The sequence below is a fragment of the Pristis pectinata genome, chromosome 8 (genome assembly GCF_009764475.1).
Source record: "Pristis pectinata isolate sPriPec2 chromosome 8, sPriPec2.1.pri, whole genome shotgun sequence".
Classification (NCBI taxonomy): Eukaryota; Metazoa; Chordata; class Chondrichthyes; order Rhinopristiformes; family Pristidae; genus Pristis; species Pristis pectinata.
The window spans coordinates 44087500-44113170 of record NC_067412.1 but is presented as its reverse complement, the minus strand read 5'-3'; the positions used below and the strand labels follow the sequence as shown (position 1 = coordinate 44113170).

At 46.3% G+C, this 25671-nt stretch overlaps 1 protein-coding gene across 5 annotated transcripts in view; it reads right to left on the bottom strand.

The window, feature by feature from the left end:
• Positions 1-25371, bottom strand: part of lcmt1 (leucine carboxyl methyltransferase 1) — a 65189-nt gene extending 39818 nt beyond the window's left edge. Inside the window, exons 1-4 of one of the 5 annotated variants that reach the window (XM_052022176.1) lie at positions 25339-25371; positions 24581-24681; positions 18071-18162; positions 10615-10736 (exon numbers count right to left, since the gene is read on the bottom strand). In XM_052022176.1, coding sequence (XP_051878136.1) covers positions 10615-10736; positions 18071-18162; positions 24581-24681; positions 25339-25341 — 318 coding nt within the window. In that variant the 5' untranslated portion in view covers positions 25342-25371. Of the gene's footprint in view, positions 1-10614; positions 10737-18070; positions 18163-24580; positions 24682-25094; positions 25319-25338 lie in introns of those variants that run through there. The other 4 variants (XM_052022177.1, XM_052022178.1, XM_052022175.1 and 1 more) reach the window with 4 other exon arrangements.
• Between the last annotated feature and the right edge of the window lie 300 nt (positions 25372-25671).

Genomic DNA, 25671 nt, shown 5'->3' with positions numbered 1-25671 from the left:
GAACTGCTTTTGTAACCACATTACAGTGTCGCTGGTCCAGTTGAGTTTTTGATGTTGATTTAGAGGAACTCAATGATGGTAATACCGTTGAACATTAAGGGTGGATGGTTGGACTATCTTGATAGAGGTGGTCATCTCTTGATAGTTTTGAGACACATTTTATTTGCCACATATTTGCTCAGGGAGTATGGACTGTTTTGTTTACTGAGTTGGGAATGGAATCAAACATTATGCAAGCATTAGCAAATATTCCCACTTCTGACATTATAAAAGCAGCTGAGAAGTTGGGCCTGGAACTCCCACAGTGATGTTTTGGGAATGGATGATTAACCTCCTTTGTGCTACTTATGACTCCAAACACTGAAGTATTTTCTCCAATGGCCACTGACTTCAGTTTTACAAGGCTCCTTGATACCACACTTGGTCAAATGATGTCCAGGGCAGTTGCTCTTACCTCACCTCTAGAATGCAACTTAGTCGCCCTCGTTTGAATCAAGACTGCGAATAGGTGTGGAGATGAGCAATTCTGGTGAAACTCAATGGGTTAGTAGAAAGCATAACTTGGTAGCACTGTCAATGACACCTTCCATCACTGATTGACAGTAGACTGATTGAGCTGATGTAATTCAGCAATCTTCCACATTGTTAGGTAGATGCCAGTGTTATAACTGCAGCTTCAGCTGAGGTGCAGCTCGTTCTAAAGCACAGGTCTTCAGTACCACAACTGGCACATTGACTTTGCTCTCAGCTGCTTCATGTTTCATGTGGACTGAATTGGATCAGCTGACTAGTTTCTGTGATAGTGGGGAACTCAGGAGGAAACAAAGATGGATTATCTGTGACCACCTTCATGTGTGGCTGTATCAGCCAGTGTGTGGACCCAAAGTACGTGCGCACCAAGTGCTGAGGTTCTACCTGTCCTCGGTGTTGCAGAATATAGGCCTGGCCCCTCTACTGCGCAATGTCCCAGTCAGCTGGACATTGCCATACTACCTGTCCTTTGAGGAAGAGTTCTTCCAAGCAAAAACCTTTGACCACAAGTCCATCAAACAGTGGTCAGTGCGTAATCTACTGCAGACACTGTGGGATAGGGATACTATGGAATCTGTGGGTTTGCTCTGAGCAAATGGTCCAAACCATTTGGCAGAATGCCTCATTGTCAGGTCTATCCAACAAGTACCAAGACCTCGCTTGGCTGGTGGCGAGAGGTGCCCTCACAGTCAGAGCCTTCATCTACAAACAAGGCATCACCCCCAATGCACACTGCCTTCAGGAAGGCTGTGGGGCGGGGGGGGGGGGGGGGGCGCCGTGGTGGGTGTGGAAATGGTCACTCACCTCTTTGAAGACTGTGGATTTGCAAAGAGGGTGTGGAGACAGAAGCAAGGGTCCGTGTCCCAGTTCATCCCCAGCAGCTGCATAACAGAGGACTCTGATCTGCGGGCTGTTCCCAGGGACACACACTGAGACAGACATCAAGTGCTGCTGGAAAGTCATCAACTTGGTGAAAGATGCCCTTTGGTCTGCCTGAAACTTGTTAGTCTTCCAGCACAGCGAGGTATCCATAAGGGAATGCTGCAGACTGGCACAGTCCAGGCTGCAGTACATACTGAGGGATGCTTTGAAGCTCAGTGCAGCCAATGCTAAGGCTCTGTGGGGAAGGACCACATTCTAGGGTCCTTCTGCTACTGCACATGAAGGGGCTGAGTTGGGTGAAGAAGCCCCTCGAACAGTGAAAGGGTTATCACCTCAGGGAGCCACATTAGTGGCAATGGTGCTATGTTTGTTTTTTTTCCTCTTGAAGTTTTACACCACTGAATCTAACAGTTAAGTTTTTGTATTTTGCACTGTTTTCTTTGTATTCTTTTTATTATGAATAAAGTTCATTTTTGAAATAAAAAAAATATTCCTAGTTGAATAAACATACTGTGAATGCTTCAGTCTTCCCTTCAGCATTTGCATGCCAAGCACAATCACTGTCAAGAATGGACATGCTTTTAGAGCATTCTTCTCCAGTCGCTGACTAATGGCCCATCTAAAGGAGTTGGTGATCAGGCAAAGTTCCTTGCCCATGTTTGGCCTGCTGCTAATGAAACTTCATGGAATTAATTTTGAAGATCCTCTCTCTATCTTCTATCTGTATTTCACCATCTCTGTGGGCCTGTCCTTCCATGGATTGCGATGGAGGATGAGGTACAATTCTGTGAGTATGCCTATATCAGGATGTTGCTTGACCATTCTGTGAGACAGCAATGCCCATCTGTTGTTGAGGAAGGCCCAGAGGTTAGAGAGGTGGCCTGCCTGACCTTGTCCTAAGTGGTAGATTGATACCAATTAATGATTTGCCACACCATTTTAGAAGGCAACAGAGTCAATGGTTCTGTGTAAGTGCAAATTTTGTCCCCTCAACACAAGAATACAGTACGAGTATGTCACCTGGCACCTCAAACCTGCTCCACCATTCAATATGATCATAGCTGATATGCTCCAGGCCTCAACTCCTCTTCTGTGCCTGTTCCCCATATCCCTCAATTCCCCAATCTTTCAAAAATGTATCTACCTCTTCAAATAGCTCTGACGATATAGCATCCACAACTATCACGGGTAGAGACTTCCAGAGGTTCACCACACTCTGTGAGAAGTCCCGACACACCTGTTTAAATGACTGCAATTATCAAGACCCTCCCACAGTGGAAACATCTCAATACCCCTTCACCATCAGATTTCTGAACAGTCCATGAACACCACCTTGTTATTCCTCTTTTGCACTATTTATTTTTGTAACCTGTACTAATTGTTATGCACCGTACAACAAATTTCATGACATATGTCAGTGATAATGGGCCTGATTCTGATTCTAAACACCAAAGAATACAGATCCAACTTCTTTAGCTGTTCATGCTAGGACAGCCCTCTCATCCAGGGAATAAGCCTAGTGAATCACTTTGGACTGCCTCCAACAGAGGCACATGAAGCTGCAGATGCTGGAATCTAGAGCAAAATAACAAACTGCTGGAGGAACTCAATGGGTCAAGCAGCATCTATGGAGGCAAAGGGATGGGCAACATTTCAGGTCGAAATCCTGCATCAGCAGCTGATCTGATTGTAATGTTAAATCTGCCCTTCACATACCCCTCTCTCCCCCCCCACTGCAACCTTATCAAATGTCTCTGTATTTCTGTCTTAAGAAATATTCAAAGATTCAGTAATCCTGTGATCATCTTTCTTTCAGGCAGTTCCAAATACTTACCACCCTCTGAAAGAACAAATTTCACCACATTTTTAAAGTTCGCCCGCCCACCCCCAACTGCAGCCCTAGTTCTAGATTCTCTCTAAAGAGGAAATATCCTCTCCACACCCACCCTGTCAAGATCCTCAGGACATTATATGTTTCAGTCAGGTCCCTACTCACTCTCCTTAACTCCAGCAAATACAATCCTAGCCTGTCCAACCTGTCCTCCCAAAGGAAACCTGCCCATTCCAGATATTAATCCAGTAAATCTTATTTGAACTGCTTCCAACAAATTAAGGAGAGCGAACTTGCAGAAAGCATCTGGCCCGGGATTGTGTCCCTGGCCGTGTCCTTGGATCCTGCGCAGATCAACCGGCAGTGGTATTTGCAGACATTTTTAATCTCTCCCTGCTTCAATCTGAGGTTTCAACCTGCTTTAAGAAGACCACTATCATGGTACACATTAACTCGAGCCTCCCAGAAAACCTTTACCTACTGCAATTCGCCTACCACCAAAACAGGCAAACACCATCTCCCTGGCCCTACACTCATCTCTGGAGCATCAGGACAGAAAAGATACCTACATTAGACTATTGTTTATTAACTACAGCTCCACTTTCAATACTATAATTCCAAGCAAACTCATCACCAAACTCCGAGACCTGGGACTCAACACCTCCCTTTGCAACTGGATCCTTGACTTCCTGACCCACAGACCACAATCAGTGAGGACAGGCAGCAACACCTCTGCCATGATTATTCTCAACACTCATGCCCCACAAAGCTGCATCCTTATCCCCCTACTCTACTCCTATACAATTATGACTGTGTGGCCAGATTCTGCTCTAACTCCATCTACAAGTTTGCAGATGATACCACTGTTGTAGGCCATATCTCAAATAACGATGAGTCAGAGTACAGGAAGGGGATAGAGAGCAAAGTAACATGGTGTCATGACAACAACCTTTCCCTCAATGTCAACTAAACAAAACAGCTGGTCATTGACTTCAGGAAGGGGGGGGCAGTGTACATGCTCTTGTCTACATCAATGGCGCTGAGGTTAAGGGGGTTGAGAGCTTCAAGTTCCTAGGAGTGAACATCACCAAAAGCTTGTCCTGGTCCAACCACGTAGACTCCATGGCCAAAAAAGCTCACCAGTGCCTCTACTTCTCAGGAGGCTGAAGAAATTTGGCATGTCCCCTTTGACACTCACCAATTTTTAATCGATGCACCAGAGAAAGCATCCTATTTGGATTCATCACGGCTTGGTATGGTAACTGCTTTGCCCGTGACCACAAGAAAATGCAGAGTTGTGGACACAGCTCAGCATATCACTTCTCACTGCCTTGGTAAAATAGCCAGCATAATCAAAGGTCCCACCCAGGACATTCTCTCTTCTCCCCTCTCCCATCAGGCAGAAGATACAAAAGCCTGAAAGCATATACCACAAGGCTCAAGGACAGCTTTGGTCCCCGTATTATGACTATTGAACGGTTCCCTAGTATGACAAAATGGACTCTTGATCTACCAAAATGGACTTCATAATCTACCTCGTACCTTGCACCTTACTGTCTACCTGCACTGCACTTTCTGTAGCTGTGACACTTTATTCTGCATTGTTATTCTTTTCCCTTGTCCTACCTCAATGCACTGTTATGAATTGATCTGTATAAAAGTTTGTCACTGTACCTCAGTACACGTGACAACAACAAACCAATTCCAATTCCAAAAATCTTTCCTTAATTAACGACTCTAATACTGTACAGTCCAAAGAGATGTGCTCTCACCAATGCCTGATATAACTGAAGTGCAATCTCTCAATTTTTATATCCAGTTCCCCTAGCAATAAACTATAACATTCTGTTAGCTTTCCCAGTAACTGCATACCAGCCTTCTGTGCTTTAATTAATCACTAAAGCCACCACCGTATCCAGACTAGATTGTTGTGTTAAATGTTCTAAAGAGTTATCTTACACAGAAGACTGGATGCGATAGCTGTATTGGGTCAATATTACAGTTTACAATTTAAAAAAATGAAATTGTGCTTGATCTTAAATGCTGGTTTCGAAAGACATTATGTTGAGCTTTGTTGCCTAGCTGGACACACATGCAATCAGAAACTCATTTATTCTACAACAGAAAATGTGCATTTATAATCTAATATTAATAAAACGTCACAATTATTTAACCTAGGATCCAACTCCACTTCATTAGTAGTTGTTAAGACCCCAAAACAGAAGTCTAACCTTCAACACGGTCCGATCCTTACCCACCAGCCCCATTGTCATGCACAATTTCACACTATGTTCACCAAAATAAAAAGCAGGGTTGAGGCTGTTTGGTCCACATGAAATGCATTTTCGCTCTGGAAGCTAAGGCAGATGTTTCAAATCTATATGACTTAATAATGTAAAAGGCCACATGACATTCAGCATCAGGCCCATTCTAAAATTCAAACCACTATGTTTAATATACATCCTGGTAATACATAGCCTAGCAATGGAGCAAAAGACAAACTGCTGAGGAACTCGACAGATCAGGCAGCATCTGTGGAGGCAGAGGGATGGTGAATGTTTTGAGTTGAGATTCTGCATCAGTACTGAGAATTCAGAGGACAGATAGCAAGTAATAAAGAGGTGAGAGGGGCCAGTGAAGCAGGAGCTGGCAGGTGACAGGTAGAATCAAATGAGGAGGGGAATGATGGGCAGATGGGAGTCAAGTGGAAGGAATGAAGGGTGGAGGTAGAGACAGAGGCTGGGAGGTGATGTGGAGACAACAAAGGACTGCAGATTCTAGAATCTGACCAGCAAAGGAAGGTATCAAGTGGAACCAGACAAGGAAGGATGATGAGCAGATGGAACCAGTTCAGGGAGGGGACAAGAGACCCAGAGGGCTCAGTGTGTGGGTGATAAACAGATGGAACCAGGTAGGGGAGGGGAAAGAAACTGGGTAACAGGGGGCTGATTGTGGGGAGGAGGATGGTCAGGAGAGAGGGTGAACCTGGGTGGATCAGGAGAAAGAAAGGAACACAGGGGTGCGGGTTGTTACCTGTACATTGAGTTCCTCCAGCAATTTGTTTTTTGCTCCATATTCCAGCATCTGCAGTCTTTTGGGTCTCTATATTGTAGTAATGATTTTAATAAAGACATTTCTATATATTGTGCAAATGACATCATTAAATGAGTAACAAAATGGCCAGCAAGGTCAGTAATGAAGAAGCTGTTACAGATTAGGTTACTATTGGTGAATGTCCCTTTAAGACATAGCACAGAGTGAGTGTGAGTGTGTGTGTGTGAGAGAGAGAGAGAAGAGAGATGTGATGATGACAACAGGAGATAAGGATGTGATGACGTTTTGGAGCATTCAGTCAGAGAGAGGAGAGAGAGGGAGAGAGACACCTGCCTGCTGGTCTCTGTATCGATCGATGAAAAACAATAACCGTCTATCACTACAATCCACGTATGGATTTTTGGAAATAATCCAGTGAGTCCACTTTGTCGTTAACCTGTAGAAGGAAACAGGTATTTGTGTGGACGGCCACGTTGCGAATGCCTTTCGGGGTGGCAGATACTTCGGAACAAAGGAATGGAGATCATCAGTGATTGAGGCGTTGTATGAGTTCCATCGTGGAACATTTGGATTTCATAATTACTCTCTATTTTCTCTCTACATTTCCTCTTCAGTCAACGGTGATTTTGCAGAAGCCTTTGCTCACGTTCCACCTTACGGCTTGCTGAACTGAACTTTGAGAACTATTCCTGGACTTGGAGTTTGGGAATTTGCCACACACACACTTCGAGTTTAGTTTTTGGGGTTAATGTTTAAGATCTAACACTCTTACTTCTAACATTTTTACTTTTTTTTCTTATCATAAGTAGTTATTAATAAAATAATTTTTAACACTTATCCATGACTCTGTGTGTTTCTTTTGTTGCTGGTACGTGACAAAGCTTAATCATAATTTCCAAATATATGGTGACAACATGGGATATTTGAATGGAAGTCTGTATTCAATTCAATAATTATTCAGAGGAGTAAATCCTAATGACTCAAAGCCATGAAGAAAATGAAGCATTCGATATTCTGTAACAAAAAAAAAGTACCCTCCCAAGGTTTGAAAATGGAAGTAACAAAAAGGAATCCCATACCAACACAGAAAACAAAACTGTACAGTAACTTCCAGCATCAATGCATTGTGGGACCCCCCCCCCCCTTATAATATGAAGTATTTTAATGATGTTCTATTTACTTACTGCAATAGTGCCACAACATGTCAAAATGTGTGATAGTGCCTTTAGGACTGGAAAATGAGTTCAACTTGAAGCAGATGGACACTCAGAGATTCTCCACATTCATCAGTTCTGACCTCTTGATAAATCCTGAATTTCAAGGTGCTAGGCATCAGAACTCTACCCATATTTCACCACCTCTCTCTTCTTTCCACCATTATAATATCCTTTAAATCCTACTCTTTAACCAAACTTTCAATTACCTGGCTCAGTGTCAAATTCCTTTTCAGAATATTCTTACAAAGTGCCCTGGGACATAGTGTTCTATTAAAGTGCTGTAAAAATACCAGTGCTTCGGGTTTAACTACTTATTGGCAAGGAGTTTGAATCAGCAATCAGTTGCCTTGGAGAGAGAAGTCTAGATGTGTGCAAGGTATTAAAGCCATGTTATCCCCATACAATCCATAAAACCATAGAACAGTACAGCACAAAACAGGCCCTGCAGCCCACTTGTTGTGCCGACCTTTAAACCATGCCTAAGACTATCTAATCCCTTCCTCCCACATATCCCCCTATTTTAAATTCCTCCATATGCTTATCTAACAATCTCTTGAATTTTACTAATGTACCTGCCTCCACCACTACCCCAGGCAGCGCATTCATGCCCCAACCACTCTCTGGGTAAAAAACTTTCCTCTGATATCTCCCTTGAACTTCCCACCCATTACTTTAAAGCCATGCCCTCTTGTATTGAGCATTGGTGCCCTGGGAATGAGGCGCTGGCTGTCTACTCTACCTATTCCTCTTAATATTTTGTATACCTCTATCATGTCTCCCCTCATTCTCCTTCTCTCCAAAGAGTAAAGCCTTAGCTCCCTTAGTCTCTCCTCATAATCCATACTCTCCAAACCAGGCAGCATCCTGGTAAATCTCCTCTGCACCCTTTCCAATGCTTCCACATCCTTCCTATAATGAGGCGACCAGAACTGGACACAGTACTCCAAGTGTGGTCTAACCAGAGTTTTGTAGAGCTGCATCATTACCTCGCGACTCTTAAACTCGATCCCACGACTTATGAAAGCTAACATCCCATAAGCTTTCTTAACTAGGCAACTTTCAGTGATCTGTGGATATGAACCCCCAGATCCCTCTGCTCCTCCACACTACCCAGAATTCCGCCATTAACCTTGTACTTCGCCTTGGAGTTTATGGCAATAAATTCAATTTTCATTTGTTTTATATTTTTAAGGCTATTTGTTAAAAGGTTGTTGAATATACATGTCATCTGGTGCAAACCCATATTTTAATGGGTTTATGGAACACATAGAATCCAAGTTAGCAGACTGGATCCTATGTTGGTAATAGGTGATGGCGGAGGGTTGCTTTTATGATTGGAAGTCTGTAAAGCTGGGAACTTTATTGTTTGTTATATACATTAATGATTTGGATATGAATGTAGGAGGTACAAATAGTAAGTTTACACATCAGCCTGTGTGTCTGGTTGGTGGTGATGATAGTCTTAGGTTACAGGATAATATTCATCAGCTGGTAAGATAGGTGGAGCAATGGAAGAAGGATTGCTACATTTTGGCAAGGGTAAGACATACACCCTGAATGGTTTGGCCCTGAGCAGTATTGAGGAATAGAGGGAACTTGATATACAAATCAGTATATTCCTAAAAGGTGGCAGCACAGGTAGATGAGATAGTGAAGACATTAAGACTTGCCTTCATTAGCTGGGCATAGAATACAAGAGCATGGTAGACATCGTACAAATTTATAATACATTGGTGAGGCTACAGCTGAACTATCACATGCAGCTGTGGTCACAATACTACAGGAAGGACGTGATTGCACTGGAGGGAGTACAGATGAGATTCAGCAGAATGTTTTGAGACGGAGCATTTCAGTTATGAGACTGAATAGGCTGCATTTGTTTTTCTTGGAGCACAGGCTGAGGGGAGACCTGACAGAGTGGTACAAAATTATGAGGGACATAGTTAGGATGGATAGTAAGAAACTTTTCCCCATGGCAGAGGTATTTCAGACCAGACAACCCAAGTTTGAGAAGAGTAAGAGGGTTTGAGGAGATCTGAGGAGAAGTTTTTTCACCCAAAGGGTAACTGCAGTCTGGTATACACTGCCTATGGAAGCAATGGTGTGCTCACGACATTTAAAAAGTATCTAGACAAGCACTTGAATCACCAAGGCACAGAAAGCTATGGTGAATGGGATTAGTATAGATGGGTCAAATCTGCTGGGAGAATTTAGCAGGTGAAGCAGCAGCTGTGGAGGCAAAAGGGATGTGCTAACATTTCGGGTTCAGACCATGCATTAGGTCTGGGGAGGGGCGGTGAAGAGGAAAGATGGCCCTGTGTGGGATAGCAGCTGGTCGGTGGAACCAAATGAGCAGGGGAATGATGGGCAAGGGAGGGAGGAGGGGTAGAAAAGGTGAACAAAGTGGGAATGGAACACAGGGGAAGGGGATTACCTGAAATTGGAAAATTCAGATGTTCAAACCATTGGGCTATAGGCTACCCAGGTAGAATATGAGGTGCTGGTTCTCTAGTTTGCATTTGGCTTTGCTGTGGCTGTGGAGAAGACCAAGGATAGACAGGTCAGTCTGAGAATGGGAAGGAGAGCTGAAATAATGTGAAATCTTTTGTTTCCACATATGCTGCTTGACCCACCGATTTCTTCTAGCACTTTGTTTTGCTCCAGATTCCAGCATCTGCAGTCTCATTTCTCTCTAGTATACATGGGTACTTGATAGTTGACATTGACAAGGTGGGCCGAAGGACCTGTTTTTGTGCTGTATGACTTCAAGTATTGAACAGTACCCAAATACAATTCTAGAAAGATTTTGTCTGAACTTCTGGGGGTGGATGGAGTCCAATTTTAGCTTAAACCGGTTCTGATATACAGAGAACTACTTGCAATGAAATCGCTGGCAATTTACAGTTGGCACAGGTTACATTCAAACTTGACATGTCCCAAATCTTAAGAAGAGCAATTTAGTTATCTATAGTTTAATCATCTAAAGTTTGACTGACCACTTCACCCTAACAAACTACACAGCTAATAACTAATCTGAGTACGTAAAAATATATTTACTCAATTTGTAAAAATACAACCATTATAACTAGCCAATAATACCTTGAGTCTCCAAAAAGTTGTGTCCAAACCAGCGCCCAGATTTATAACTTGACAATTACAGTTGGTTTTCTTCACAAAAGCATCCAGCAATAAATTCACTGCCTTTACACGGGCATAATAACCTGCAAAGGAAAACAGCAGCTTAAGAGGAACAATCTTGCCCCAAGACTCAGAGGATTAATACAACCAATGTTCAACGATCTCTAAAAAGGCAGCAGTTCACAGTACACTCAGAGACAGGGGAATCTGCTGTTGTTTTTCAACAGTGAATGTGGGCAAAGAGAGATCCAGGCTTTATGCTGCTACATGCAATGTTCAAACAGTAGCTGATAGTCAACACTTAGGTATACATATTAAAGCAAGCCACTTGGGCGAGACAGCAAGTCTTCCAAGGATTTGCCCAGATGAGTCCCCCCATTCCATCAACATTCTGGGCACTCACTACTGAGCTACTAATGTAACTGGAGAAGGCAAGAAGCAGGAGTAGGCCATTAGGTCCCTTGTCCCCTGTTCAAGTTTATGGCTGACCTTCCTTGGGACTACTTTGCTGCAAGAACCCCACACTGCTCCATTGTACATGTGTCCCAGCATTACCAGAACCTATTGTGAACTGATGTAACCTGATACACAAGCACCCCAACAGAAACACTCCACAATACAATCTAACTCAAATGTGCCCCAATGACCCAAAGGCACACTGAAGTGATCTGACCCAAATGCACTTGATGCATCTTACTGTACATGCACCCCAATGCATACTCACCCAGACAAATGTGCCCCAACATAACCGACAAACCCACCCTGACACAAACACTTCACAATACAACTAGGCCCAAATACACCCCAACTCAAACGCTTGTGATGCAATTCCACCTGAACAAAACCCGACCAAAATATCCCAGATGCAATTTTAAACAAACATACTCCAATGCAACCCAACAAAAGCAGTACACCCAGATGTAATGGGAGAAAATGTGTTGCAACACAACTTGACACAAACATCCAAGGTAACCTAACACAGAGTCCCTGATGTAACACAACAAAAGCACACCCCAAAGCATCATGCAAATGCAATCCATGCAACCAGACAATGCTCCCTGAAGCAACATGATGCAAATGGTCCGCGATGCAATCATGCACAAATGCACCCTGAAGCAACAATACACACTTCCCAATGCAACCACACATGCATCCCACACAACATGCTGCAAACACCCCTGGAAGCAATGCGAGGCAAATGTTTCATGTCATCATGCAACAAAACTGTGCCAAAGCATCCTGGTGCAGGCACAACTACCACAACCAAACATAAATGCTCATTAGTGAAATGAGGAATATTCACTCCCCAATACTATGCAACGTGAGCATGTCGTGATGCTACCCTGCACAACATGTAGCAAACGTGCCCTGCAGAAGCAGATGTGCCCTGATGCAATGTGACACAAACATGCCCTGACACAATGCAGCACAAATGTGACTAGGCCCAAAGCAATACAAATGTGCCCCAATATGCTCCAATTCCCCAGTACACATGATCCCTGACGCATGCTCCCCAACTCAAGAAGATACAAGTGTTCCCCAATAAGACTCAAACACTCCCCTACACAACCAGACACACTCACTCCATGACACAATGCAGTGTAAACTCACCCCAAACACAATATGACAAAAGAGCAGCTCGATGCAATGTGATGAAAATACACCCAATGCAAAGCAATATAAATAAATGATGCAACATGATACAAATGCTCCCCAATGCAATGCAACAAACTCGTCCCAACATAATATGACACAGATGTGCCCCTGACACAACGTGACGCAAATGCACTCCCCGGTGCAACCAGACACAAGCTCTGTAAAACAATATGATGCCAACTTGCCCTGATGCTATACAACAAAAACGTGCCTCAACGCAATGTGATTTAACGATGTACTACTACACAAATGTGCCCCAATGCAATGCAGTGACATGAAACAACATGACACACATATATTCTGACACAAGAAAAAAATGTGCGCTCAACAACACAAACATGCAATCCCCGATACAACTCGCAGTCAGATGCAATAAGACATAAACACTCCCCAGTGGAACTTGATGCGATGCTCCCCTATGCAACAAAACGCAAATGCTCCCCATCACAATTGCTCCCCTATGCAACACATGCACTCCAAAGCAAGACACAAAGGCCCCAGACATAAGAGACACACACCTGCTGACGCAATGTGAGTAAACTGTGCACTGACTAATTGTGATGCAAGCATGTGCTGACAAAATGCAACACAACAGGAGACACACTCCTTGGCAGATACATGTGCCCCAATGCACCCCAACACAAAAGACAACCACTCATGATGCAGTGAGAAACACACTCCCTAATGCAAACTCTTCCTAAGCAACCAGGTACATGCCACAATGCTATGTGAAACACACATGCTCTGAAGCAAAGAAACAGATGCTGCTTCACACAACCAGAGACACACTCCCTCATGTGATGCAATGCAAATTCACTCTGATGCAATACAATGAAAATCTGCCCAGATGCAATGTGATAAAAGCATGCCCTGATGCAACGTGATGCACATACTCCCCGACATGATCAGACACGTACTCACCAACACAATGAGACACATATGCTCCTGATGCAAATGACCCCTATGCAACCAGCAGCACGTGCACCGTGATGCAATGAAACCTACAGTCCCCGACTTAACCAGAGACACATTCACTCCCAATACAACCAGACAAGATCCCCAGTACATTGCAATGAAAACACACCCTGATGCAATATAATAAAAATGAGTCCCACCACAATGCAAGCAAACCACGTCCCTATGCATTGAAATGACAATATATCTTGATGAAATGCCAGAAGAACATTCCCTGTTGCAATGCCTCATAAACGGCCCAATAAAATGTGCTCGAAATGCAATGTGACAGTGCCTGACGAAATGGGACATGAAACTGCCCAACAAAATGTGACAGTATGCCTGATGAAATGCAATGCGAGTTCACCCAATGAAATACAACACCACTGTGCCCAACGACATGTGTTGTCAGCAAGCCTAACAAAATACATTGTAAGCATGCCTCAGTATAATGTGACGACAATTTGGCGCAATGCAATGCAAATGTGACACAACACACAAAAGGTGCTGGAGGAACTCAGCAAGTCAAGCAGCATCTACGGAGGGAAATAAACAGTTGACGCTTCGGGTCAAGACCCTTCATCAGGACTGGAAAGGAAGGGGGCAGGAGCCGGAAGAACGTGGTCAGGGGAGGAGCACACGCAGGCAGGTGATAGGCTAGTCCAGATGAGAGGACGAAGGTAGGTGGGCAGGGGAGGGGGGAGATGTGATAAGCTGAGAGGTGATACGTAGAAGAGGCAAAGGGCTGAAGGAGGAGGAATCCAGTAGGAGGGGGCAGTGGACCATGGAATAAAGGGAAGGAGGTGGGGAATATAGGGGTAAGTCATGAGGGCGGGGGAAGGGGGCCCAACAGGAATGAGGGAGGACGGGGGGGGGGAAGCAGAGGGAGCAAAAAAAAAGGGGGAAGGAGAGAGATTACCAGAAGTTAGAGAAATCAATGTTGAGGCCGTCAGGTTGGAGACTACCAAAGCAGAATATTAGGTGTTTTTCCTCCAACCTGTGTCTGGCCTCATCATGGCAATAGAGGAGGCTGTGGATAGACAGGTCAGTATGGGAGTGGGACGTGGAATTGAAGTGGCTGGCCACTGGGAAATTCTTGCTTTTGCGGCAGATGGAGCGAAGGTGCTCGAAGTGGTCACCCGAACTGCATCAGGTCTCATCCATGTAGAGGAAGCAACACCAGGAGCACTGGATACAATAAATGACACCCTGGAATTCACAGGTTGCAGGGATAAGTGCTGGAAGGGTCATCGGTGGGGAGGGACGAGTGGACAAGGGAGTCGCAGAGAGTGCGATCCCTTTGGAAAGCAGGTTGGGGGGGAAAAGAAAAGAGGTGATGCCTGGTGGTGGGAGCCCATTGGAGGTGATGGAAGTTGTAAAGAATGATGTGTTGGATGCGAGGCTTGTGGAGTGGTAGGCGAGGACAAGGGCAACCCTGTCCCTGTTATGTTGGGGGTGGGGGGGTAGACGTGTGGGAAATGGAGGAAATGCAGGCAAGGACAGCATTGATAGTGGAAGGAAAACCCTGTTTACTCAAAAAGGAGGACATCTCAGACCAGACGTCCTGGAACGGAAAGCCTCATCATGGGAACAGATGCAGTGGAGGAACTTGGAGAAGGGGATGGTATCCTTGCAATGACAAAGTGGAGTCAAGGTAACTGTGGAAGTCAGTGGGTTTGTAAAAGATATATGTGGTTAACTGTCTCCGGAGATGGAGAAAGAGAGATCCAGAAAGGGGAGAGAGGTATCAGAGATGGACCAAGTAAATCTGACCACATGATGGAAGTTGGAGGCAAAGTTGGTAAAATTGATGAGCTCAGCATGGATGCAGGAAGCGACCACAATGCAGTCATCAATGTAGTGGAGAAAGAGTTGGGGAGCGTTACCAGTGTAGGCTTGGAACATGGATTGTTCCACGTAGCTGCCAGAAAGGCTGGGGCCCATGCAAATGCCCATGGCTACATCTTTAGTTTGGAGAAAGTGGGAGGAGCTGAAAGTTGTTGAGGGTGAGTACCCGTTCAGCCAGACGGAGGAGGGTGGCGGTGGAGGGAAACCAGTTGGGTCTGTTCCCTCCTCCCTCATCACCATTCAGGACCCGAGAGAGTCCTTCCAGGGTGCCATTTATTGCATCCGGTGTGGCCTCCTCTTCATCAGTGAGACAGAAGCAGATTGGGTGACCAATCGAGGACCTTTGCTCCGTCCACTGCAAAAGCAAGAATCTCCCAGTGGCCAGCCACTTCAATTCCACATCCCACTCCCATACTGACATGTCTATCTGTAGCCTCCTCTACTGCCACGTTGAGGCCAGACGCAGGTTGGAGGAACACCACCCCATATTCCACCTTGGTAGTCTCGAATCTGGCAGCCTCAGCATCAATTTCTTTAACTTTCAGTGACCCCTCCCCTCTTCCTCCCCCTTTTTTCTCCCTCCTTCCTCTCCCCTTTGTCCTCCTTCATTCTTTTGGCTGCCTTCCCCCACCCTCATGACCTGCCCATCTATTCCCCACCTCCTTCCCTTTATTCCATGGTCCACTGTCCTCTCCTACTGGATTCCTCCTCCTTCAGCTCTTTGCCTCTTCTACTTATCACCTCTCAGCTTCTTACATCTCCCCCCTTTTGCACCCACCTACCTCCTCCTCTCAACCAGACTCACCTATCACCTGCCTGCATGTGCTCCTCCCCTGACCTTCTTATTCTGGTTTCTGCCCTCTTCCTTTCCAGTCCTGATGAAGGGTCTTGACCTGAAGCGTCGACTGTTTATTTCCCTCCATAGATGCTGCCTGACCTGCTGAGTTCCTCCAGCACCTTTTGTGTGTGTTGCTCCAGATTCCAGCATCTGCAGAATCTCGTGTAATGTGACGCAAATTCACTAATACGCAAGCAGGCATGCATACTCATGACGCAACAAGAAACACACACGCTCCCCAAGGCAGCAAGACACATGGTCACTGACACAGCGAAACACTTCCTGCCATAACCAGAGACGTGCACTCTCAGACTGAATGCAATAGAAACACGCCCCAGTGAAATACGACAAAAATGCACCATGCTGAAATGCAATGAAAACTCATCCCTGCAAAACGCCACAAAGACGTGGCACAGTGAAACAACAAAAACACACACTGGCAAAATGCAATGCAAACAAACCCCGAAGCTACGAGATGCAAATGAGCCCCTATGTAATGAAACAACCACAAACCGTCTGGACACAAGGCAACACAAATCTCCACCTTGATACAAACACTACCCGATACAAGTTACGACACAGCATAACGCTAATATGACCCATCACATTGCAATCCAATCATTGCCTGAAATGACACCACTCAAACTTGCCCTAACACAACGCCACCCAAATGTGCTAATACCCAAAAAATGATGATATGTATGTGAACATGTTGATATTCTAAATGTGTGACGAAGCTTGTTTTGGAATTATGAACTTTTAACTTGCCTGAAAAATAACCATAACAACAGTTCTAAGTGACATATTCTGATAAAAATAATGAACACTGACAATAAACTGCATTTGTTTTCTGAAATGCTAACAAAGTAGAAAATAATAGCTAATCCTATTATAGCTAATACTCTAATCCTATCCTAATCCATTTTATTCTCCTCACATTCTCATCAAGTCCCCCCAGATATTGCCACTCACTTTAGGGAATTTACAGTGGGCAATTAACCTACGTCTTTGGGATGTGGGAGGAACCGGGAGCACTCGGGAGAAACCAGCATGGTCACAGGGAGAAAATACTAACTCTAAACAGACAGCACCCGGTCAAGATCGAACCCTGGTTGCTGGAGTTAGCTTTATGTCCTCCACAATGGATCTAGAACCAGTCTGAACTGGAAAAGTTATTGGCTGTCTCATCAACCAATTTGATTGGAAAATCCTTTCTGAGATATCATAAGCTGTACTTTAACAGAAAAAACAGGTGGAGTCAAATGTTAAAATTGAAAATGTAGTCTCCAACCTAACCTGCGTGCTTCCATGTATAACAGACACCAGACAAAGGGGAGCCAGCCAATCAGTTCCCAGGTGGGATGGCAATTTAATTGTGTTGCTGAGGCTCCCAGCCTCTGACAATCTCCTTGCAGGTTTAAAAATGACAACTTGGTCTTTGCATTGCTCGGTAAACCTGGCAGCTGACGGGAGGCAAGGCCAGCTTTAGGGAGATCAGTGCCATCACACCAATGGCTGTACAGCAGGAGGAACAGGAATGTGTTCACCCAGCCTTCCATCAATCCCCAGGTTGGGACTCCCCTGCTGGCAATGGAACCAGATAGATTGCTCCCCTTCTCATTCGTGGTCACGGTTTGTGATAACCTGCTTTCCATCTGACAGAAAGCCCACTAAAAATCAGGCTGCTGCTGGGGTGGGAGTCTCTCAACAAAGGACAGAGTAAAATAAAATCATAACCTTCAGAGAAACTCTCTACTCAAACACTACATATTTTCTGCCAACATAACCTGTCTCTGTTACTATCCAGGTCCCTGAATCTAAACCATGAAGTGTCACACAGAAGAAATGTATAATCATAAATATAAAAAGAAATAAAGAAATGAAAATTAAGGAAGACAGAAAGAAACACTGGCCATGGGTTGTCTTTTCAAGATTGAGATGAAATGCATCTGTGATTATCGATGAGGACTGAGTGGACTCAGAAAACAACCACCGAGGAAATTGTACACCAGCAAGAAACCAATACCTTTAAGTGAAGTGGGGAAATCATGAGAAAAAGGTATGAGAACAACACATGGGAAGGAAGGGCAAGTAAACTGTAGCAACAATGCAGGGACCTACCTCTGTTTATTTCAGGAGCTTTCCTTTCATTTGGTTGCTTTGTAAAGTACTGTATGTACGGATCCTTCCAGTAGTTCATACTCACTGCAAACCTGACAAACCAAAGGGAGAAATATCCGAGAAAATTTACTCAATTAGAACTGTCAGATACTTGCTTTAAGATTCTGCTGCCACTTTATTAACAGAGCAACTAACAACAATTCATTGAGGTCTCATGGTAATCAGAAACATTGCATTTATCACAGAAATTTTATTTTTACCTTAATTAAAAATAGTCTTCTATGCAGCTTAGATGAACATTCAAGGTTTAGTGTTAAAAGATTCTGGACAGAACTAGTGAAATGGCCAAGCCTGCTTGTACAATTTTCTGCGCTACATGAAGTAATGGATACAATAGGGTGTTTACAACATTGTAGATAGAGTCATAGAGTTATACAGCATGGAAACAGGCCCTTCAGCCCAAGTTGTCCAAGCTGACCAAGATATTAATCCCATTTTCCTTCATTTGGCCCATATTCCTTCATTCTTTCCTATCCGTGTACCTGTCCAAATGCTTTTTAAATGTAATTGTACCCGCCTCCAACACTTTCTTTGGCACCTCATTCCATGTATCCACCACCTTCTGTGTAGAAAAACATAATCCTCAAATCCCCTTTTGCCTCTTACCTTAAATCTGTATCCTTCAGTTTTAGACTCCATGATACTTGGAAAAAGACTCTATCTGGGCCCATCATAATTTTATAAACCTTTATAAGGTAACCCCTCGGCTTCCTGCACTCCTGAGAGAACAATCCCAGCCTATCAAATTTCTGCTTGTAACTACAGCCCTCCATTCCAGGCAACATCCTGGTGAATCTCTCCTACACGCCTAACATTACCACATCCTTTGTCATAGTGTTGAGAAATAAAGGACTGCAGATGCTGGAATCTAGATGAAAAACACTATGATGCTGAACGAACTCAGCAGGCCAGGCAGCATCTGTGGAGAAAAGCAGGTGGTCAACGTTTCGGGTCAGGACTCTGTATTGTGGAGGATCTTGGCTGTCACATGACAACACTGACCCCCATCTGGTCGGAGGACACACCACTGTCAATCAAGGTTTGGCTCCACCCCTGCCCCTCATGGCACACCTGACAATTGGTCGCTTTAAGCACCTTTGTACCTGGCACACTTGACCACTGGCCCTTTTGAACTACCTGGGCTGGACCACCCCCAGCCCTCCAGCAGTATAAAGAGTGCCGCATGTGCTTAGTTCTCTCTCTGTTGTCTCCGAGGGATGCTGACCTAAGCTGTGCACTGCTTAAGAGAAATTAGTTAGAATATCCCTCTAGCATAGTGCCGTGCTTGCACTGAGATCGAGGGGTGGCAGGCATCGTATTGTTTCTTCCTTGATTCATGTGTACCCAGTTTGTTGTGTGTATGCGCGCGCATCTCACCCTTATTGCGATTGCCCCACGTTCGCAACCACCCGTGTGCGTGTACGTGTACGTTCTTTCCCGTTTATCCTGTCCCACATTTGTCTTTTATAAATAAATCATTTTAACTCCAAAGACTGTGTCCAGAGTCCTTGTCCCTAGAGACCCTCGAATCTGTCACACAACGTTTGGTGCTGCGAGCAGGGTCTCGAGGGTCTTGGCCGAACACAGACGCAGGGAGGGATGTTCTGGGATAGGGGCAAGAAAGCCAGTTCAGGCACCGAGGATAGGATTCCTGGGTGGACCGATGAGACTAAGGGATTTGGGAGCTTGGCCAGCATGCCGGCAGACCACGGTAAACCAGTGGACTGGGCCGAGCAGTTAGACCCTCGTGGTGAGAAATTGGGGGACCACGTGGTCGCCCTCCTCCAGAGGTCAGGGTTCCCCAAGGCCAAAGGGAGTCAAAGGGGTGCCTTCTGGCTGTTTGCGTCCCTCCTGAGACGCCAGGTCAGGATTACTAGCCAGACACAGAATACATGTCTCCAGAAAGACAAAGAGATAGAGGTGCTCCAGCAGTGCTGCAGGAGGCAATCCAGGCTGCCCAGACCAGAGCCAACGATCTCGAGGCCAGAGGTACCGAGGTTGCCGACAGGCTGATTCAACTGCAGCAAGCGCAGGCAGCCCGCCGCTCTGGCTGGCAGCTGGACCTGCTCAAAATTTGAGCCCTGGTCCGGCACGGCAACAAGCTGGATGCATGGCTGGGGGATGTCACGTGATGAGGAGGGGGTGCCCGAGGAGCCTGGATCCCATCACACCCACCCTCCCCCCTACCCACCCGAATCCCTGCATGCTCGACCCATCACCACGCAGTCCCAGGTCTGCCACAGAGGGGAGGGGAGTCAGGATGAGGCCCCCGCAGGGGAAGGTGCCCATGGCCTCGCCGAGACTACGGAGACCCGGGATTTCTCAGCCAAGGAGCTGACCCTGCTGGTGGATTGGTACCGCCAGCGGCCGGGCGAGCACCTGGCCACATGGCTGCTCTGACTGTGGGATGAGGGGGCCCCCAATGTGAGCTTCTCTCACCAGGAAGCCAGTGCCCTGGGGAACCTGTTTGACCAGCAGTGTTAATAATGCCCTACGGGCACCACAGGAAGGGATCGGGTAGTGACCGCCGTGAAGGTCCAGTACCCTACCCTTCTCAAGTGGGATTTATACGGGTGACTGCAATGGAGTATGGTCAGTGAGGGCACCAAGGTCATTAGGTAGTGGGCGCTGGTGACCGGCATTTACAAGGGAGCCTGCGATTGCAACTCTCTAGAAAATACCAGGGTAACCAGCGCGCTAATGGGATACCTGGTCACCACCGCGCACCTCGATTTGAGGCCAGTGGTCCTGCCCCTCATGGGACCGGCTAATGGGAAGGCCATGCGGTACACCATCACCCTCCTGGAAGGGCTAGAGTTCTTGCAGCGGGGGAAGCCCACCCAGGTCCGTAGGGCAAAGACGAGGGCTGGAGACACAACCCCTCGTTTTACACGCAAATGGCTATTCTTGGACCTGCTGTGTGCAGGGGTGGACCATGCCAGCACAGATGGGATCCCGACCTACGCTGTTTACGCGCACTGGAAAGAGCATTGTTGGGGGATATCTGGCCAAGGGAAAACCCACAACCACCCTGGGATCAAGCCCGACACAGGGGCACCCCCAACCTCCGAACCACGCGGACTGCCAACAACACTGCCTCTGTCCCTCCCCCACTCGAAACAGTCTCTTCTGCCTTCAAGGCTGAGCTCTGGGACAGGAAATGGCTAATCTCCGCCAGCAGGAACCTTCACCCATGGGGTGGCAGACCTCCACCTCCCCCCCCACACAGGTGGAAGGCCAGAGGTCCTGGCACATTTGTTCCACTGCCCTCTCCTGCCCGGGAGAACTGAGGCCACATATACCAGTTGCTGTACATTAGGGAAGGGGGAACATACAGAGATGGATGGCACTCATTGACATGGATGCCCAACACACCATCATCCCGGGCGATGCCACCGGGTGGAAAGGGACACAGATGCAAATAGAGGAGTTAGGGGGGTTCCCTTTTACCTGCAAGGGAAGTCATGATCCGCATGGCCATCGGTAACCAACCCCCTCGACCTGTAACAGTGTTGATAGCAGACTTTCCTGAGTGCATCCTAGGGATCAATGTCTTAAAGGGACAGTCCCTTCATACTAACTGGGGCAAGTTTACGTTCGGGGTTGCATGGGCTACAGTTGTGGTTGGGGCAGCCAAATGGGAAGCAGTTGTTTTTCCCCATCCCTCCAAGGTCGTCTGTAGCCAACAGTAAAGAGTGCCGGGGGGACACCAAGATAGCACTGAGGCCATTGCAGGGCACCCAAACGAGCCTTGGCATGCACTGGTGGATTTAGATATTCATAGCTCCACTATCTGCCACAGCCTAATCTTTCATAAGGAAGCCACATTTTAATGGGGACCCGAACAAGAGGCCGCTTTTGAAAACAGCAGAGCAAGCTGTGGAACAAGCACTGCCACTTGCTCCCCGCCAGGCAGGTGTCCCTTTTGAATTGTGGGTCTCGGCCAGCGAGACGGTTGCTGAATGGAACCTCTGGCAGAAGATCCAAGGGCGCAGAGTTGTTTATGAATTCACCAGCACCTCCAATAAATCAGACTGCTGGATTTGTGTCCAAACCCCAGCACATGCCGATGAAGCTCTACCACTTACACTGATCCCCCCAGATGATCTTCAAATGAACTGCTTACATAGACTTTTCGCAGCTGTCAGGTTTGGTATATCTGTTTTTTGTGGGGGGGGGGGGGGGGGGGGGTGCTAGATGGCAGTCCCGTGACCACTGCCGATGGTGCCGCTAAGCTGGGGGTTCCCTGGACTTTGAACGGAGCCCACTAGATTTGTGGCAACCGTGCCTACGCGTGGCTGCCCACAAGCTGGTACGGTTGCTGCTTTCCAGCATTTGTGGTGCCCTATATCCACGCTCTCAATGACCTTGGGGAGCACCCGGCATACAGCAGCCATCGGGACAAGAGGGCCATCACAGAGGCAGAGAGGTTCTGGATGATAGCCTTTCCCACGTATGGCACCGCCTGACTGTCCTGTGAGGTCATCCAGATGACCAGCGTGCTCGAGATGCTGGCTAATGAAATGGCAGTGGCACTGCAACATACCAAAGATGCCCTGGCAAGGACAGCAGCTGAGTTGACTGCTGTCAGGATGGTAGCCCTGCAGAATTGAATGGCCCTGGAATGGTGCGAATGGTGGTACCTGCGCAGTGATTGGTAAGGAGTGCTGCACCTTTATCCCTGATGAGTCCAGCAACATCACCAACTTGGCTGCTCACATTCGGGACTCGGTGGCCAAAATTCAAAAAGCAAGGGACCAGCTCCTCCAGCACGACACCTCATGGGGAAACTGGTGGCCGTTTGGGTCTCTGGGGGGGATGGTGGGCAACTGTCATCCACTGGGCCACTGCTCTTGTTCTAATTGTCATCACTATTTGTATCTTGTGCTGTGCTTGCCAGATTAAGAGCACGTCTGCCCTTCACTAGTAATGTTTTAAGCTTAGAAACAGTTATTTCAATGTAATGGTTGGCGGGTGTTGTGACTTCAGAGGGGTGGACTGTATCGTGGAGGGTCGTGGCTGTCACGTGACAACACTGACCCCATCTGGTCAGATGACACACCACTGTCAATCAAGGTTTGGTTCCACCCCTGCCCTTCAGGGCACACCTGACGATTGGTCACTTTAAGTACCTTTGTACCTGGCACACTTGAGCATTGCCCCTTTAGAACTACCTGGGCTGGACCACCCCCAGCCCTCCAGCAGTATAAAGAGTGCCACACGTGCTTGGTTGTCTCTCTGTCGTCTTCGAGGGATGCTGACGTAAGCTGTGCACTGCTTAAGAGAAATCAGTTAGAATATCCCTCTAGCATAGAGCTGTGCTTGCACTGAGATCGGGGGGTGGCAGGCATCGTATTGTTTCTTCCTTGATTCGTTTGTACCCAGTTTGTTGTGCACGCATCTCACCCCTGTTGCGATCCCCTGCAAGGTGGGAAGGGAGGATGCAAAGGGCAGGTGCTGCATTTAATGAAGAGAGTAAAATAAATTTAACATTTCAGGTCATGACCTTCCTTCATTCTGTTTCTCTCTCAGAGATGCCCTGTTGAACAGTTCAAACATATTCTGTTTTATTTTAGATTTCTAGAGATTTCAGTGTGTGCTGGGTAGATGCTGCATGTCCTCCAGCTGCATGGGCAGCTGCTGTGGAAAATGGTGGAGTTGGTGGTGATGGAAGAGAGAACCAGGATGTTCCAGAGGGAAAAGTCCCATTGGAATGCTGAAAGTGGATGAAGATGCCATCGTACTGGATGTGCCTGAACTGGCAAAGGATGATCCACTGAATGTGGAAGCTGGTAAGGTTTCCCTCAGGAAAGTGGTCTAGGGGATAGAGAGGGATAAGAGTGAGAGCAAAGGTGTGGGAAATGGTAAAGGAACAAACAAGCACTGTGTTAACTATGATGGAGTGGTTTCTCTTTTAAGAAAGACATAGAAAGTATTGATGTGGAAGATGGCATCATGAAAATTAATGGGAAAAGTTGGAGAATGGAATGAGTCCTTACAGGAAGTGTAGTCAAGGTAACTCTGAGAATCAGTGGGTTGTAATGTATATATTTGCTTCCCACATATTTGAATTTAAATCAGCCAATCTAAATGTCAAATTTGAATACAACAGTAATTTTGCAACTTAATTTAAACAATATTATTTTCCTCTATTTTTTTCCAGTTTTTTCTTCCACTTTACATCATTGTCAGAATCTGCTCCCACCCTTCCACTGGGCCAGTAAGTTACTGTTAAGAGGCTTCTCAGGGGGTGTTTTAACTCTCCAACTTTCTTTCCCCATGCTAAGTGTCTATTCATCCTAATGACCCAAGACTCTTTAGATTTAAAATCTCACTATGTGTAGAATGTGAACAATTCCCTACACATCCAAGATAGATTATAGAATACATTCCACACTCCAAGTTTTCAGGCACATGGTCCCAGTCCTCCTGCAGCTCTGCCATTCCTACCTTTTACAAACTGTTGCATCATCACATGTGGACCGGACAGCTTCATCTGCTGTGTCATCTGACCCTGTGAAGGAGTGGTTGGTTGCCATTAAATTCTCACTCTGTGGAGGTAGAAAATATTGCACCATTATTATTCTGAGCAGATTATTTTACCTTCCAAAAATTTATTCACAATTCTAAAGAGCAGGCAAATTATTCCCAGCATCCACACTGACATTTATTTCTCAACAAATATTCCCAAGAGGTTTTCTGGTCACAATCACATTTCTAATTTTGTTAGATTCCTCTGGTTCAATAATGACCATGCTTCAAAAATAATTAATTGGATGTGAAATGCTCCAGTGCATTCTGAAAAGTTAGTAAGGTACACGTTTTTTCTCAATAAATTAACATCCATCAACTGTGATGCCAATGTACTTCTCAAACTATTTTTTCAGTGATATTATTTAACATCCCTGCTTGCAATTATGCATTTCCAAACTCCTAAGGACTTTAATCCTGTCATGTGTTGTACCTGCCCACTTCCCCGCCTGTAGTGCGTTGCCCACCTCCCCACGGTTAGCTCACTAGGGATGACATGCCGATGGGTGAATGCTGCAGGGATACGCTGCCTGTGGGGATGGGGCAGGACATCATTTAAACCACATCCTCGGGCGGCGACCACCAACCCCTCGCTGAGCTGCCCTGCAGACTGCAGGCCGTAACTGCAGCGCCAGCGGCACCAGGACTTCCCCGTTCCCCACCATAGCACCACCTACCATTCCTGCCGACGCCACCACCCACGTCGCCCCAACGTCGCTCACCATTGGTGCTGACGCCCCAAATGAAGGTGTCCACAGATTGGTCGGTGCGGGCTGCGCTGATTGGCTGCTGGAGCGAGGGAGGGTGAGTCCGTGTCCGGGTCTGGGAATGGCCGGAGGACCGGGATGGGGAGTGCGGTCAATCCGAGGGTTATGCCTGATCCCAACCTGTCTCCCTTCGGGACCCGAACTGTCCCGGCCCCTTTCACCCACAGCACAACCTCACCCTCTCGCTTTCTAAACCCACTTCAAGGGTTGTCTGTGGTGGTGCAGCTGAGCGGCCGGTCCTCC